This window comes from Ahaetulla prasina, chromosome 1 (assembly GCF_028640845.1).
Source record: "Ahaetulla prasina isolate Xishuangbanna chromosome 1, ASM2864084v1, whole genome shotgun sequence".
Lineage (NCBI taxonomy): Eukaryota > Metazoa > Chordata > Lepidosauria > Squamata > Colubridae > Ahaetulla > Ahaetulla prasina.
The window spans coordinates 103,869,385-103,885,850 of NC_080539.1; the positions used below are offsets into that span (position 1 = coordinate 103,869,385).

Here is a 16,466-nt window from a genome sequence, read left to right on the forward strand (position 1 = left end):
GATTACCAGTGTCTCTGTATAAATGTACATAATATGAGGAACAAGTTGAATGCAGGAAAATAAATACAGTTTAGCAGATTTTATTTTTTATTTATTTATTTTGTCACAACAATATATGTAGGTATCATACAAAAAGATTATATAGTATATAAACATATATTGATATTGCTGAAATCTGGTAAGTAGAAAAGGAGGATATAATTTATTCAAAGGGGAAGTCAAAGGGCAAGCATGCATTATAGCTTATATTTGTATGTGAAAGAAGTGCCCACACATATTGAGAGCCAGGAATCTAAGCATAAGAATCTACTTAAGAGCATTTGGGTACAAATAGGAGGAAGGGGAAACAATAAATGTTTTATTGTATGGCTATGCTCTGGACCACTGAGTGAGCTAGAAGATCTAGATAATACTTTCCTAGACCATTTTACAGAATGATCATGGAGAAGCATAAGAATAACAAACAGGTATTTGGCCATCTGTCAGAAAATCAACTCCGACAAGACTTTAAGATATATTGCTGACCCTTTCATTTTCCGAAAGTTTAAAGAAAAAACTGATTGAAGATGTGCAAAGCAGTAGGAAATTTGAGAGGAAATTCATCTTGAATATTAAAATATTGTAAAAAAAGAGCAATGTGCAAAATTTAATTTTCAAATAAAAAATTAAATTTTGCCAATAATGTGATAAATTTCTGCCACTCACAACAAAATATATAACCATTAGATTCCAGAAGAGCTGGTTCCTCTAAGGATCCTGTGAACAGAATCCAAAGATCAGGGAGAACACAGGAGGGTTAGAAATTTCTCAAAAATAAGGAAAGGTTGTTGTTTTTTGCTGCTAATAAAGTACTCTGGAATCTCTTATTTCAGGAGTTGCATGTCAGCTTTACTGTGGCTAGTAAAACTAAATTTGCATGTCAGTTTCAGTGTGGCTAATAATTTCAACTTATTATATAAAAGTGTTTTTAAGTTTATCATCTAGATCAGGGGTGTCGAACACATGACGTCATGTTGTCATGTGATGTATTGCGACTTTCCCCCTTCGTTAAAGTGGGTGGGCATAGCCAGCGCATGACGCATCTGGCCTGTGGGCCGCGAGTTTGACACCTCTGATCTAAATAAATAGCAGCTCTGAGGTTATGGAGTTCATCATGCTTGGTTCCAATTTCATTGTTGTGATAATAAACAATTCAATTTCTTACAGAGTTGAGGACGCACTTCAGCTTAGCATCTGAGAGTGATCATGCAGACCAAGATGAGATTGAAGCTGAAGAGGAACATGCTCCTGACGCAGCAGTCCAGGGTCCTTGCCTTGTATTGGATGATGCAGTAGCTACCTCAGGAGTGAGCACCCTTAGTTCAACAGTATCTCATGATTCTCAGGCTGCCCAGAGATCTCTCAATGTTCAACTTGGGAGGCTGAAATTGGAAACTAATAGGTGAGTCTGAATTTCCCCTATTTACAAAACTGGCTCAAGGTTTTAAAATGGATGCATGCATCATGTGGACATTTTTTTTTTTGGCTTTGTCTCACTTTACCTTTATCAATCAGTTTACTTTATTTCAATCCAGTTTTAATAATGCACCAATCATGCCCTGAATCAGTGGAAGGTGACAGAGTACGCTGCCTCAGTAGGATATTATGAGCGCATTAATATTTAAATTATGTGAAAAACCATAAATAACCATATTGAAGTAACATATTTTTCACATTTATCCTCACGCTATAATTCCATACCGTATTAATCACATTAATAACACCACCAACCATCTCAGTTACAACCATTCTTTACTCCTTAGTTTTAAATGTCTTTTGAGAGAGGTGGTTTTTGTTTTTTTTTAAGATTTCCTAATATCAAGAAAGAAGACCGAGTTCTTAGATCTAGTAGTAAGATGTACCACAAGAGGGCAGCACCTGCAGAAAGTGCCTCCCTCCAAATGGTCTCCCGCTGCGCCACATGTGAGGTGGACACTTTTAGTAGACACTGCCTGGAGTGATCAGATTTTATCGGGAGTAACTTTTTGCTGCAAGTAGCCAGGCCCCAAGCCATAAAACACTTTGTCATTCATAACCAACACGTTGAATTGCCCCTGAAGCGGACTAAAAGTACTGCAATACTGAGATTAGGTATATCAGGTAGGTCCAATTAGCATGATGGTCTTAGTGAGAGCGATGTTAGCACTTCCAAGAATTTTCCCTACTTCACTCAAACTAAGAGCCCATATTCTATTTTTAAAAATCCTAAGACTGGGTATACTTTTTCTTGACAACTAAGCAGGGGGCCAGTGGTGAAATCTGAAAAGGTTTACTACCGGTTTGCTGGCTGCGCGCGTGCATGCGCACTCTGCACCATGCACCAAATGTGAGGTACGCGCAGTGCATACCAAAAGGTGGCATGGGGTAAGTAGAACAACGCGCGGGGTGGCAGTGGTGATCAGCTGCGGCGCGCGATCTTTTTTTTTTACTTTTAAAAGCATTTTTTTACAACCTATTCAGCTGAATAGGTTGTAAAAAAATGCTTTTAAAAGTAAAAAAAAAGGCTCTGATGATTAGGCAGCTCAGCTGTGATCGTCAGAGCCTTTTTTTACATTTTAATAGCATTTTTTATAACCTATTCAGCCCAATATGTTGTAAAAATGCTTTTTAAAGTTAAAAAAAGGCTCTGACAATCACAGCTGAGCTGCCTGATCGTCAGAACCTTTTTTTTTATCTTTTAAAAGCATTTTTTAAAAGAAGCAGCAAGTGGGCGACCGGGTATTTGGGTGGGCATGGGCGGGGAGGCCAAGGATTTGTGCTACTGGTTCTCCGAACCACCCGCCACCATCGCTACCGGATCGGCCAATCCCATCCTAACTGGGAGCACTTCACCCCTGGCAGGGGCCTTTCTGACCACAATTTCCATCTATTATTCCAGCAGGAGATCAGAATCTGGGAGAATTTCCTACTTCTACACTAGCTCTTTTATGGAGAAACACAATTCATAACGAAAGACGGAGTTTTCCTGGAATCATTTGGATATTTAGCCAACAGCCAATAACCTGCTAGGCTTTTAGCTTTTTCTTCTCTTACAAACACTGGAAACTCTGTTAAAGATTCATGCTTAGGCTGAAGCTTGTGGTTTATCTTGCAGATTAGCTAAGATCATTAGTAAATCACAGCGTGGTTTTTTGAATATTTTCTCTGACTAAATTTTTAATCAGGGCGTTTTCTTCATAATGTTGCTATGTTCTGCCTAGAAATACTTATGCAATAGGCAGAGAGAAATGATGTAATAAAATAAATAGATGAATTTACTTAAGGGGATATTAGTCACACCTAAGCACAAAAGGGCCTATTGTGTTTGTGGTCCAGATAACCTGTTCCTGGTAGACAGTAGAGGTTTGCCCTTACAGTGGAAGTATTCCTGAAGATATTGGGAGGGTGTTTGACCATTGCTAATGCAATACTGAAACAGCTACACTTTTCGAAAATATTGATTAGCTCTTAACAAATAACTAATTATACTTAACTCCTTCTCATTTCTCTTTCATTTTTAACAGATTACTAGAAGAGCTAGTGCAGAAGGAAAGAGAATTTCAAGCCCTCCTGCATCATGCTATAGAACAAAAAGAACAGGAGATCAAACATCTAAAGCTTAAGACTCAACCAATAGGTGCTTATTTGAACTCCTCAAAAGTAATTGCTCTTCAAGGCACTTTTCAAACCAATATAGTCAAACCTTTCCAATGTACTGCTTTCAATATACTGCTCCCCCCCCTCCCCCGATTTGGGTGACTTTTTCACCAGCTAAAAGTCCCTTTTAGTCAGTTAATCAATTGAAATAAAAATATCACATACCTATTTACAGCATGAAAGGAGATACGACTAGCTAAGAGAAATTGTCTATGGCTTCTTTATCATATTTTTGTTCTTTTTTAGTTAAAAGGGATGAATGAACCCCCAGTTAATTTTACTATCCTGCATGTATGCATTCACTTTGGACAAAATCACATACACTTTTCACCCCTGTGTAAGCATTGCCTACTGCCCATTTCCAGATGGTATTCCTACATGCCAGCATCTGCAGCTCATCATATACTTGCAACTCGCTCTGTAAATGGTATTTTCTGTCTCCTCCAGAGGCAATATACCTCACGTTAATGTACATGATTGAGGCAACCTGAAATGACCAAAGTCTCTGTCAGCATGCAACTCCAGTTGGTTCTGCAGGTTTTCTGTGGGACTACCCCTTCCACCCAGCCTCTGATTTGCTCTCTTACTCCTCGCTCCTTTTGGGCTATAAGGGAAGACCACTATGTTGCTTTTAGAGACGCTTTTTAAAAAATAGGTCTCAGTGTATAGATTGCAAAGCACTGAAACTGACTAACCAGTCCTTGTCCTAATAGCAATAGCACTAACAATCGCACTTAGACCTATGTACCTCTTCACAGTGCTTTATTGCCTTCTCTAAGCAGTTTATGGGACGCGGTGGCTCACTGAGCTTGTCGATCAAAAGGTCGGCAGTTCAGTGGTTCGAATCCCTAGTGCCGTGTAACAGGGTGAGCTCCCATTACTTGTCCCAGCTTCTGCCAACCTAGCAGTTCGAAAGCACATAAAAAATGCAAGTAGAAAAATAGGAACCACCTTTGGTGGGAAGGTAACAGTGTTCCATGCACCTTTAGCATTTAATCATCTATCGGATAGCAGTTAGCTATCGGATGGTAGGAGAAAGGAAGGCGAAATTAAAGAAAAAGAAGTGACCACGGAGATGTCTTCGGACAGCTCTGGCTCTTTGGCTTTGAAACGGAGATGGGCACCGCCTCCTAGAGTCAGGAACGACTAGTATATATGTGCAAGGGGAACCTTTACCTTTACCTAAGCAGTTTACAGAGTCAGCATATTGCCCCCAACAATCTGGGTGCTCATTTTACCGACCTCAGAAGGTTGGAAGGCTGAGACAACCTTGATCCGGTGAAATTCGAACTGCCAAATAGCTGGTAGCTGGCAGTGAATAGAAGTAGCCTGCAATACTGCATTCTAACCACTGAGCCACCACGGCTCTTTAATACATTCAATCTAATTCATTCAGTTGGAAGAATAAAGGAAAGGACTTATCTCTTTCATTTGGCTTTCAGCTGGTTCACAGCAAAAAGAAAAAAAATGGTAATGCATCAATGAAGTAATCAGAGCACTATATGTGTCAATTGGAAGAGGCTTCTCCCATAGTGAATCATGCTTGATAAGACTGGAATTTCAACCGAGACTCAGATAATGTTGTGTGTTAAAGCTGTCTAGACGACAGCAGAACAGACTTTTCCGGATGTCCAGGAAAGGATATATTGGGAAGTCAGCAAGATTGAGGGCAGCATCGGATGGTAGGAGAAAGGAAGGCAAAATTAAAGAAAAAGAAGTGATAGTAATGGAAGAAGTCCTTTTACAAGTATTATTGGATGTGTCTAAGATGAGATCAGAGATTCCAAAAGAGCCAAGGATGACAAGAGCGGCTGTCAAACGCAAGGAACAAGAAGAAAAGGCTCAACAGGCTCAATCTGTTACTACCAAGACAGAAACAGTGGGAGGCCCAAAGAAAGATATGATTTGCGGCTGGTGCTTCAAAAGTTTCCGATCGCTGATAATGGCAATTAGACTTTTATCTTGGAATGTTAATGAATTAAACTCACCACAAAAGAGAAGAAAGATATTTCATTATTTGAAGCAATTTAAAAATGACATTGTATGTTTACAAGAAACACATATTAGAACATTAGACCAGAAATATTTGATAAATTCAAAATTGGGAATACATTTTGTTGCATCTTCTACAGAAAAGAAGAATGGACTAGTTGTTTATATAAAAAGTAATTTATCTGCAACATTAATTGAGGCGGATAATCAAGGAAGATATATTGCCATTGAACTTTTATTGGAGGGGAGAAAGATACTTTTAATAGGAGTTTATGCACCAAATCAACAACAAGAAAAATTTTATAAGTTTTTACATAAAAGAATAACATCTTGGGATTATAAAACTCATATATTAATGGGTGATTGGAATGGAGTGATGGATATCCAGAAAGATAAAAGATTGAGGGCAGCATCATTTCCTGTTGGTCTTAGGATAGGAAGGAAGCACAGCAAAGCAGCTGGGTGGATGTGTTTCCTACTCCTCTCAAGAAAAACCAAGAATTAGGGTTTTTTAAATTATAAAGATGAGTAAAAATTTCACTAGATACAATTAACTGATGCTTAGTTTTTCAACAATGAATAGGGCTTGACCACCTTCTCCTTCCTTCTCTCAACTTTTGGCTTTCAAAAAAAGGAGTCTAAGTCTTTTCCTTAATCTGAAAGAGTCTTTTCAGTTTAAACTAAATGTTTTTTAAAATGAGTTTTTAAATGTTTATTGAGGTTTTGCTGGTTTGTTTTAGCCAGTCATAATGCCCAATAGATGGGAAAACAGTTATTAATAAATAATTATATACTGTAGCCCAGGGGTAGCCAACTTTGGCAACTTTGGCAACTTGTGAATTCCCCAGCCAGCCATGCTGGGACTTGAAGTCCACAAGTCTTAAAGTTGCCAAGGTTTGACACAACCTCTGGTATTAACAAAAGACACATCAACAACAATCTTTCCCTGCATTTTTATTTTCATCTCTGCCTTTGAATGGCTACTGATACAAATGAAATGCTGGATCTTTTTTGATTTTGGTCTGATTTAGCATGCAGTTTTTAAAGTGTTATGAGAGAATTCCAAAATAAAGCCAAGAGAGTTTAATTGAATTCAGTATAGATTTGTATCTGTAATCCGCAAAAGTATGACTGAAATATTCACTGTATTTGTACAGATTAAAGATTTATTTAAACTGTTATAACTACTTTATAACTATATGCTACTTTCAGAACAGGTTCCTTCTCTTGAAAACATTTTTTGGCTAATTAAGGTTATTATGGTTAGAATCATCATTAAAACCAATCCAGTACTGAAATTCATAATCCTTACCTCATGCTTCACTTATGTGTACAAGGCTAATTTTAAAGATAAATCGCTCTTTTATCATGTGGTGTTTTCTAAATGTGTCTTTATTATGACTCCCATCATCCCCAACCAGTTTCTACCATAATAACAATATTTGCTGACAGTGATGGTAATTCTAGTTCAATTAATCTGGAACGCCTCGGAATGGAGTGTGTGATGTACAATTTTTATAAATTTGTCTGGAAAAAGGGTAGCTATATTTGGAATTGTGTATCATCTTATAACTATGCTAACTTGTGTCAACATTTTTCTAGATATTCCTGGCTTGTCTGTCTCTCACTTTAGTACACAGGACAGAGAAATTGAGGATCCAGATCTTATTAATTGGCTGAGAGTTCATGGTGCTGACAAAGAAACTATAAACAGGGTAGGAAATATGTTTCTTGGGTCTTTTTGTTGTTGTTGTTCAGTGCCTAAGTAGCACTGAACATTTAATTCTTGTTTTGTTTGCAGTTTTAGAAGAATAAAGATAATGTTGCAAAAACAAAATAAATCATGGAAAGCAAAAAAAAAATGCTGCTCAGGATTGAATTTAGGGCTATTTTTACATGAAATTTTTGATCTTTTATCTAAGGGTGAATAGCTTGTACAAAACAAAATTACCCACCCACCCTACATGTCAGAAGTTATTTTTTTCAAGTTATTGTATGACATCTTCTGTGACAAGATAGTGAATGTTTTACAATATTGGGAGTGATTAATTCTAATTCATATTCTAAGATATTTAAAAATAGTGTGTAAAAGGCACCATGCTGGAAAACGGGGAACCATGAGTTCTACCTAGTTTACTTACGCAGGAAAGCTACCTCACAGGGTTGTTGTTGTGGGGAAAATAGAAGGAGGAAAGAGTATTAGTTACATTCACCCCCTTGAAATATTTATAGAAATAATAAAGGTGGGATAAAAATCTAATAAATAAATAAAATATAATTATATGCTGCCATTTTTATTTTAATTAAGATGTTTAAGGTAGATTTTTATATTTGTATAACTTGAAATCAGTTGTCAAAATACTTTGAAATAGATCCCAAGCATATTGCTCCCTTATTGGGGGTCTTACAGACATACTCAAGAATATGACAGATTGTAAAAGATTGAAATAAATTTTGAGACGTCTAAACACCAACTAGTATAACCTGACTATGGTAATTGGAACAAGTACAATATAAATTAGCCACAAACAAAACTAAATGATGGTTTACTCAATCACACACATGAATACATGTCTGTCTATTTAGATTATATAATCCTATAAAGACCAGAGGTTTTCTAAAGGTTACAACTTTCTCTTAATAAGCTTATGAAAGGAGTACTCACATAGTATTCTTCATATAGGAATTCTCTGTAAGAACTAGTCCATATTAAACAACTTTTTAAGCTTTAAGGTGGTTACTGGCCATAATAATATTAATAAACTGGTTTGTGTAACTTTATTTTAGCTTGATTTCTCCTGCCAGCAAGACAAGTTTTAAAAATTAGGAAGAAACTCCTATTTATTGTTTGTTTAGGATTAGAAATTAGAATCCCTGGTGCCAAATTAGCTGTAATCATAAATCGAAGTTTTCTCTTTTGTTATCTGTGGGATGTAATAATAATTAAGATGATAGCCATGGCTGTGTGATTGAAGCCCTGCCTTTTTTCATGTAAATCATACTACAATGCTTGTAAAAAAGAGAGGGGTTATATGTGGTTATAAACATCTTTTACTCACTCCCCCCATGCCCGGCATATGGCCTTGATTAAGAATGAAATGTGGGTTTTGCTTATCCCTTTAACAGGAATTCTTTCAAAGAGAAAACTTCAGTTAGACTAGTCAAGCTAGTGGAATCTTTTCAGAGTGTTTTCCTAATAAAATTTAGAAAACAAGTTTGAAAAGTTAGAAAACAACAATAAAAAAGTGGTCAAAAACGTTTTTTAGTAGAACATTTTACATGTATTACTTTTGCATTGATATCAATAAGCCTGGAATTTCTAAATAGCATTATTTCATTAATTTAATATTTGACCATGCTTGATTGTATTTCTTTGTAGTGGCTGACCTTGAGAATTCAGCTCATTTCCGTATCAATTAGTTTTTGTAACAGTGATAAAATGCTATGTGCCATAAAATGAATTGCTGTATTAAACAGTTTTATACGTATACTGTATTAAACATTTTGATACCACAATGCACATTTCAAGACATATACATTTTTAATTAATCAGGCATATTATAAAAAAACCGAGTGCACAATTTACAGCTCTGTCAGCATAATTTTTACTAATTCTATTTTTTTTTAGTTTCTAGCAGAAGAATATACACTGACAGATGTACTCTGCTATGTTACCAGGGATGATTTAAAATGCCTTAGACTCAGGTAAGTATTTTTAAAAAATAATTTATACTATTCATGTAGATAATTATTTAATGAAAACTCTAAAGAGTAGTTCAAATATTGAATAAAAATACTTTTTAATTGTTTATATTTATAATAAATTGTGCATATGTTCTAAGAGACTTCTCCATAAAATTATTAAAATACAGAGAAAAAGCATTATACATATTAAGTACATAACTATACAGTATATGGAAACAGAAAAAAAACCCTGATGCACATGGATGTAGCTGAGCATATGTTAGTTTTATACTCTAAAAAACTTTACTTTGTGCATAAGGTAACATAGTTTCGATTAGACAGGCCCAATCACAAGCATTCTGGCTTCTAAATTCTTCAAATATTTGGGTTATATTTAATGCTCTACAAATGAGCCTTTGCTTGAAGAACAGTTTTTTTCCTGTTCCCAGATCCACCCCCAGTAGATCAGTTCTAAGAAGTCACCACACCTTCCAATTGAAAATTGAACATCTGGGAACAACAAGGACAATATGACAAATACCGTTTAGCCAAGACCACTTCATAACTTTGATAATTGAAATAAACTTTAGGGATGCTGATGAACAATTAATAGGGCTAGGGGACATTGAATAAATAAGAAGCATTCACATTGGTATTTACAATAGCTTTTTTTTTTGCAACAGTGCAACTGCTAAATTATTTATGCAAATCATCATAGTACATCCATTCTCATTTGTTGCTTTTAACTAAATAAAAATGACCACAATCTCTGACTTCCTTCCCCCTTCCCTTATTTTTTCTGTCTTCTTGAATCTATTCCTTAGCCTAAGGCAGCTTACAAAAAGCTTGCCTTGGTGAAATGGTATATTTGATTTTTTTAATATATGAAAAACATTAACTGCTGGGTTCAGTTAATTATACAGAGCATTACTGGTTCAGCATTGCTGAAATGGTAATAGGCCAGTCTGTTCCCTAGAATTAAAGCCATTGGATCCTGAATGTTAGAAAAGATTGGAAAGGTAATGAAATGTATTTTTAAAGCAACGACTTTAAAACTAAAATACAAGTTTTAACATTGTGAGAGAAAAAAAGACATGGGGATATCTCTACCAAGCTTAATTGGAGCTTTCTGAGAGGATTACAGAGTTTTTTTTGAAATAGAATGAAAGAATATATTAATAAGGACAGCAGCATATAAAAATCTATTACCATACGCAGACATTAAATTTTAAAAAATGAATATAAAATGTATGCGTGAATTGAAGCAGCCTGGTGCAGAAAAGTCATTAAGGCATACCAGAAACGGAATGCCATGACTGAGAAAGTCCCCCCACTTTCCCGCCATAATCATTTGCCTCACTTCACTTGTACATTAGTAGGAACTAAAATTAGTGACTGCATAATTTAATTGCTGGATTAACCCATTTTCTGGATCTGCAGATTAGGTTGAATCATAAACAATCAAATGAACTGGGTTCACATGATGAGCCACCAAAACACTAGCCAAGGTTAAAAATAAGCAAGTCCAATATGTTGTATAAATATAGCTGTTAAGATTCACTAATCTGGTTAGGCATATTTATTTTTTACTGTAGCTGGTGTTTTGTGATACTTGATACTGACTAAAAACTGCTGGGACTTTTTTTTTTTACAGAGGTGGGATTATATGCACGCTGTGGAAGGCAATCTCTGATTTTCGAGAGAAGCACACTTGCCCCTGAGCAGAGGCAATCTTCCATCTCAACACAAAACAGGATCTTTCCTGCAGGATTTTTTCCCCAAGAGAAGTTGTTGCACTTTAATCCAGTATTTGTTTACTGTTGCTAAAGAACACTGCAGCTTTCTGGCTGCAACTATTCCTATTCTTCTTAAAAAATTGGTCTCCAACATTAAATATTATTTTATCTTAAACATTTTCAGGAATCTTCTCCTTTTCTAACATAATATTTAACAAAATTAGTCCTATCCAGACTACTAGCCATATTCACATAACATGGTTGACCAAGGGAATCCCAATGTACTTAATTGAAACCCCTACACCAGTTGTACATGATCACCAGCGACCTAGTGTAGAGCTTCATAATCACTGCATAGAGCAGGGGTGTCAAACTCATGTTGTCACGGTGGCATCACATGACGTATCAGGACTTTTTTCCCCTTTGCTAAACCGGGCGTGGGCGTGGCCAGTACATGACGCATCCAGCCTAGGGGCTGGGAGTTTGATAGCCCTGGCATAGAGGGTCAGCAGGCTAACATGCCTTGCTTGCTTCCTTCTCCTATCAAAATCAAATTTTAAAAAATTAGCAAGGTGAGAGGTGAAAAGGAAAATGACAGAGTGACTAAAAAAGCTCTGATTTTGCAAGGCCTTTCTAGGATTTTATCTCTGTATCAAAAATGGGGAAAGAGAGTGAGTGCTCTATTAATCTTACCAAATCCATTTCCGTATCTGCCTACAATTGACTAGAATTTAAGCCCCCTACGATTCCCAAGAGTTAGTTGATTAGATTACAGTATTCACATAATACTTCAGTCTCCCTTCACAATCAGTTAAACATATTCTGCATACAGGACTTTTGTAAGGTTGTATACAACTCTGTATTACTAAAACAAAATCAAATGTGAAAATTAACGTTACAGGTTAATGTTTGTGACCAGGGCCTGTATTAGGCAAGGTGTTTCTGGGACCTTAGCTTGGTTGGAATAAGAGACATCTGTTCATTTATGAGAGGTTTTTGATGCAACCCAAAGCATTCTTGAAGTGAAAGGTTCCTGGTATTGCAGACAAAGACCCATGAGTATTGCTTCTTGAGGACTACATGTTTTGCTTAAGATTCTTGGACGTTTTTCTAAACTGAGATGGAATCCATAAGTGAAATGATAATGTAGAACATATTTGATAGTTTTTCTTTGTAGTATGCTGACCTTTACACCACTTGGTACTTAACAATCCTTTCTTAAATGTCACATTGTTTTATTTTTAGTAACTTAAATCCCAGTCTACAGTGTATTTGTGTCTTTTTTAGTGTTGTTTATGTATTATTGAACTGTACCAGTTACATATGCCTGAATTACATATAGTACTGTTAGCTTGTTTTAAAGCTATCATTGTGATACACATTTAAGAAATAAAAAATTATACAAAAAGGACGCGTATTTCTTGATTATTTTAAAACCAAGTTACAGTTTTAAAAATGAAACAAATTAAAATGATGATGGTAAAATGAATGAAAATAGAAATATTGACCGGAAGAAGAATGACTATTTGGAGTTGCTGTAGTACAGAATTACACAGCGATTACCAGGGATTGTATATAATGCTCAAAAACCGTTAGTAATTGAAGATTTCAACTACAAAGGTTGCCGGTGAATTAACAGAGAAACATTATTAAATATATATGGTGTGAAAATATATTGATTGTGAATTTATTTATTTTTAATATTTGCCCTGCTTCCTTTTTAGAGTGTACCCAAGTAATATGCCATTCAAGGCCATACTCAGTTCTGGGCCCTAACAACTGTATATACATGTTTGCACACCTGTGCAACTGCAGTTTCCTTAGACTTTCGAGTTGTGTTTCCTTAACAGTGGTACAGGGTATCCATAAAGCCAGTGATTGTGGTAGGATGAAATCTGGCTCAAGATCCTTACTTTATTCTTTCATCAGGATTCTACTTTCTGTCTGCTCCCATTTAAGGTCTACATGAAAATCACTGGGGGATGTCATCTATCAGTTCAAGCGTAGATATCATAAGCATTTCAATTATATTTACTTTACTGTTGTACATCTCCATTATGAGCTAAGAAGTGCCATCAAGGTGGTCTCCAGACTCTGGGGTCTGGCTAGAAAAGAACAGATCCCAAGCAAGCAAAACTGTAGATGTGGGTTTTTAATTATAATAATAATAATAATAATAATAATAATAATAATAATAATAATAATAATAATAATAATATTATTATTATTATTATTATTATTATTATTATTATTATTATTATTTAATTTTTATACCGTCTTTCTTTGGAAGGACTCAGGGCAGTTAACAGCCAGATAAAAATACAATACAATATACAATAAAACCCATTTAAAAAACTTATTCAACAATTGGCCAAATTAAAACTATAAAAGACATGATATAAAACCTCGTTTAAAATCCAATTTAAAACCCATGTTATGCCAGTCCTGCTCGGAAGAATAAATGTCTTCAGCTCGCGGCGAAAGGCCCGGAGGTCAGGAAGTTGACGGAGTCCAGGAGGAAGCTCATTCCAGAAGAAGTCCTCTGGTTTCATGTTTAGCCCTCCAAACACTCCCACAAATAAAACTGGTGCGTAAAATAAAAATACGGAGGGGCATACTAACATATTTGTTGGGACTAATGGATGCTAAAAAGTGTTGGAAAAAAACATTTAAATCATAAAGAATCCTTTAAGCCGGTAGCAAAGAAGAAGAAAATTTTTAAGACCTTGACAGATCCATTTTAACCTGATAAGGATTGAAAGAACAGGAAGTCTATTTAACATTTTTTTATTTTATTTTTTTATTTGCATTTATATCCCGCCCTTCTCCGAAGACTCAGGACGGCTTACATTGTGTTAAGCAATAGTCTTATCCATTTGTATATTATATACAAAATCAACTTTTTATTGCCCCCAACAATCTGGGTCCTCATTTTACCTACCTTATAAAGGATGGAAGGCTGAGTCAACCTTGGGTCTAAAATGAATCCTAATCGAAGTACACTTCCTGGTGAAAATATTGTGCGTTATCTCTTTGACGTTGTTTCAATATCATTTACGAGGCTTTCCATCGGTTGGAAGCTGTAGTTGATTAACTTGCTACCACAAGTTTATACCCTATGGAATAAACGTTTTACTATTATCAGCCCGCGCTCGACCTCCCATGACTTTGACACCAATTCATTCAAAAGTTCACTGCTCATCGTGTCTATCGAGTATTTTTTTTTTTGTAGATTTCGGCCAACGGATTTCCAGTTTAATTAGTAGCTGCTCTTGGCGGAGACATATTTTGCACGCGATTTTTCGCTCGAGCTTCTTTAGGGACGGTTTTTATATATATAAATACCCTATATTTATATAGATTATATATATGTGGTATATATAACCGATGACTTAAGAAGCCACTAAGGGATGCTAAAATAAATAATAAAAATATATGGAATTATATTAGTGAAGCCGCAGACTCGAGGAAAGCAGTCGAAAAACATGTAAGAAATCGACACTAGTCAGAAAAACGTTTCACAGAGATTAAGATGCGTTTGCTCTTTTTTAATATTATTATTATTATTAAGCGGACCTATCGTGTTCGATTTCAGATTGAGAAACCCTTTTGTTTTCGGTAGCAAATCCTCCAGCAGTTGCATAAAAGGAAAGGTTCTGCCATCGACGCTCCTCCACCTTTTACTGCATCTCGAAGCTAAGTCTGCAACTGTCAGGAAATCGGCATTGCCTGGAAGCAAGATATGCCCTTTCCCGGGTTGCACGGTGTACTGAACCCCAAACTAACAAATACAGTTACCCCAGATTAAAAGACGGCTCGTCCGTTTGTCATTCGGACGTGTGGAAACCTGAGTGTGTTGTTTAGCCATCCCCAACAACTGCGGGGTGGGATATATCTCCCCACAGGGGCATCGGCCGTCGCTTTTCTGTCACTCCTTGACTTGGCCGCCAGAGGGCGCTTTGGAGGGCGAACAAACCCCGGGAACCAATCCTTACTTTGATCTCCCTCAGCCGGGCAAGGAAGCCTGCCGTGACGCGCGCGCGCGAGAGAGATTTTTTTCCGTCTCACCTGCCCGGGCCACGTTCCGTCCTTCCTTCCCTCCCTCCCGGGGGTGGGGCAGAGAGGCGCTGTTGGGGCGGGGCGGCCGAGAGTTCTCCGAGGCGAGATGGCGGAGTCGGCAACCCCCGCCGCCGCCGTCCACCAACGGAGCGAAGCTCCTTCTGCCGCCGAAGCAGGTGCGTCCACCCTTCTCCCGCTCCCTTCTCCCCTTTCCCGAACCGGTAGCCCGGGAAGAAGCGCACCTGGGGAGATTGCAAGCGCTCTCTCTCCCTTCCCTTTCCGGAGACCGGTTGGTCCGGGACTGTATCCGGATGTTATGCAGAAGGCGGAGGGCGCAGATACTTGTAAACACCAGGTGCGCTCCGAGCTGGTGGCGCGCCACTCATTCGGCGGGGAGAACGCAGCGGCGCCTTGTTGTGTTATATATGTTATATATATGATATTGAGATTATATATATAGGATGGGAGGAGAACTGGCCCTCCGTTGAATGGTGATGATGGGTGATGGTGATGGTGGTTCGTGGTTTGCAACTTTATTGTTAACTCGAACTGCGATGCTTCGGATGTCATCATCGGGAATAAAAATAAAAATAAAAATCCCCAGGCTAAAGGAAAGTGTGAATCTCCAAAGGGAATTAATGGCTTCGCGAATGAATATACCTGGATAATGGGAATAAAGGGAATTAATGGCTTCGCGAATGAATATACCTGGATAATGTTGCCAGGATCCGATCTGGGTCGATCCCGGTTGACCGACCCAGATTGGATTCTGAATGAATGGCTTGTGTGACAGAAGCCCTGGAATGAGGGTTGTTGATCCTGTCTGCTGTCTCGTTTTTCCCCCACAAGGTATCTTATGCCTTTACGAATTGATTAGGCTGTATGAAGTCTTCTATTACGGAGATGCCAGGACAGGGAACTCAAACCTATCGAAAATATTTCTGTACTACCTTGTCTTGTGCCTCTTAAAGGAAGACTTACAGAGGAACTATCAAATCCAGTGGGAATTTCTTCTTTTTGTTGTACTGCTCTTAAGATGTTGGATCATATCCCCATATTTCACTGGAATATTAATATTTATTTTGGTTGAATCTTTATTTCAGTGGAATCTTAAAAGAGTGGAATCTTAATGCAGTGTTTCCCTGTTATTGATTCTTGAAAAAGGGAGCAAATTGTGTAAACAATTTAGAAAAGGCAGAGCTGAAATTTCTCCTGAAATTTGCTATCTCTGTTCAAAAGCAGGCTTGCATACAGCTTTGTAGGAGGAAGGTAATCAGACACCTGTCATTTGCATTGAATTGACCATAGTTCCCTAAAAAG

The 16,466-nt window shown here is 37.1% G+C and overlaps 2 protein-coding genes and 1 long non-coding RNA gene across 3 annotated transcripts in view; 2 read left to right on the forward strand and 1 right to left on the reverse strand.

The window, feature by feature from the left end:
- The window catches only part of MAP3K5 (mitogen-activated protein kinase kinase kinase 5), a 117,927-nt gene extending 105,432 nt beyond the window's left edge, over positions 1-12,495 (forward strand). The window contains exons 26-30 of the mRNA XM_058171003.1: positions 1,207-1,441; positions 3,543-3,655; positions 7,270-7,382; positions 9,296-9,372; positions 11,006-12,495. Of these exons, the coding sequence (XP_058026986.1) occupies positions 1,207-1,441; positions 3,543-3,655; positions 7,270-7,382; positions 9,296-9,372; positions 11,006-11,072 (605 nt within the window). The 3' untranslated portion in view covers positions 11,073-12,495. The remainder of the gene's footprint in view (positions 1-1,206; positions 1,442-3,542; positions 3,656-7,269; positions 7,383-9,295; positions 9,373-11,005) is intronic.
- LOC131192189 (uncharacterized) overlaps positions 1-16,466 on the reverse strand; it is a 50,883-nt gene that overhangs the window by 18,850 nt on the left and 15,567 nt on the right. The gene's annotated exons all lie outside the window — the stretch shown is intronic.
- The window catches only part of MAP7 (microtubule associated protein 7), a 107,218-nt gene continuing 105,944 nt past the window's right edge, over positions 15,193-16,466 (forward strand). Inside the window, exon 1 of the mRNA XM_058171032.1 lies at positions 15,193-15,322. Within this exon, the coding sequence (XP_058027015.1) occupies positions 15,253-15,322 (70 nt within the window). The 5' untranslated portion in view covers positions 15,193-15,252. The remainder of the gene's footprint in view (positions 15,323-16,466) is intronic.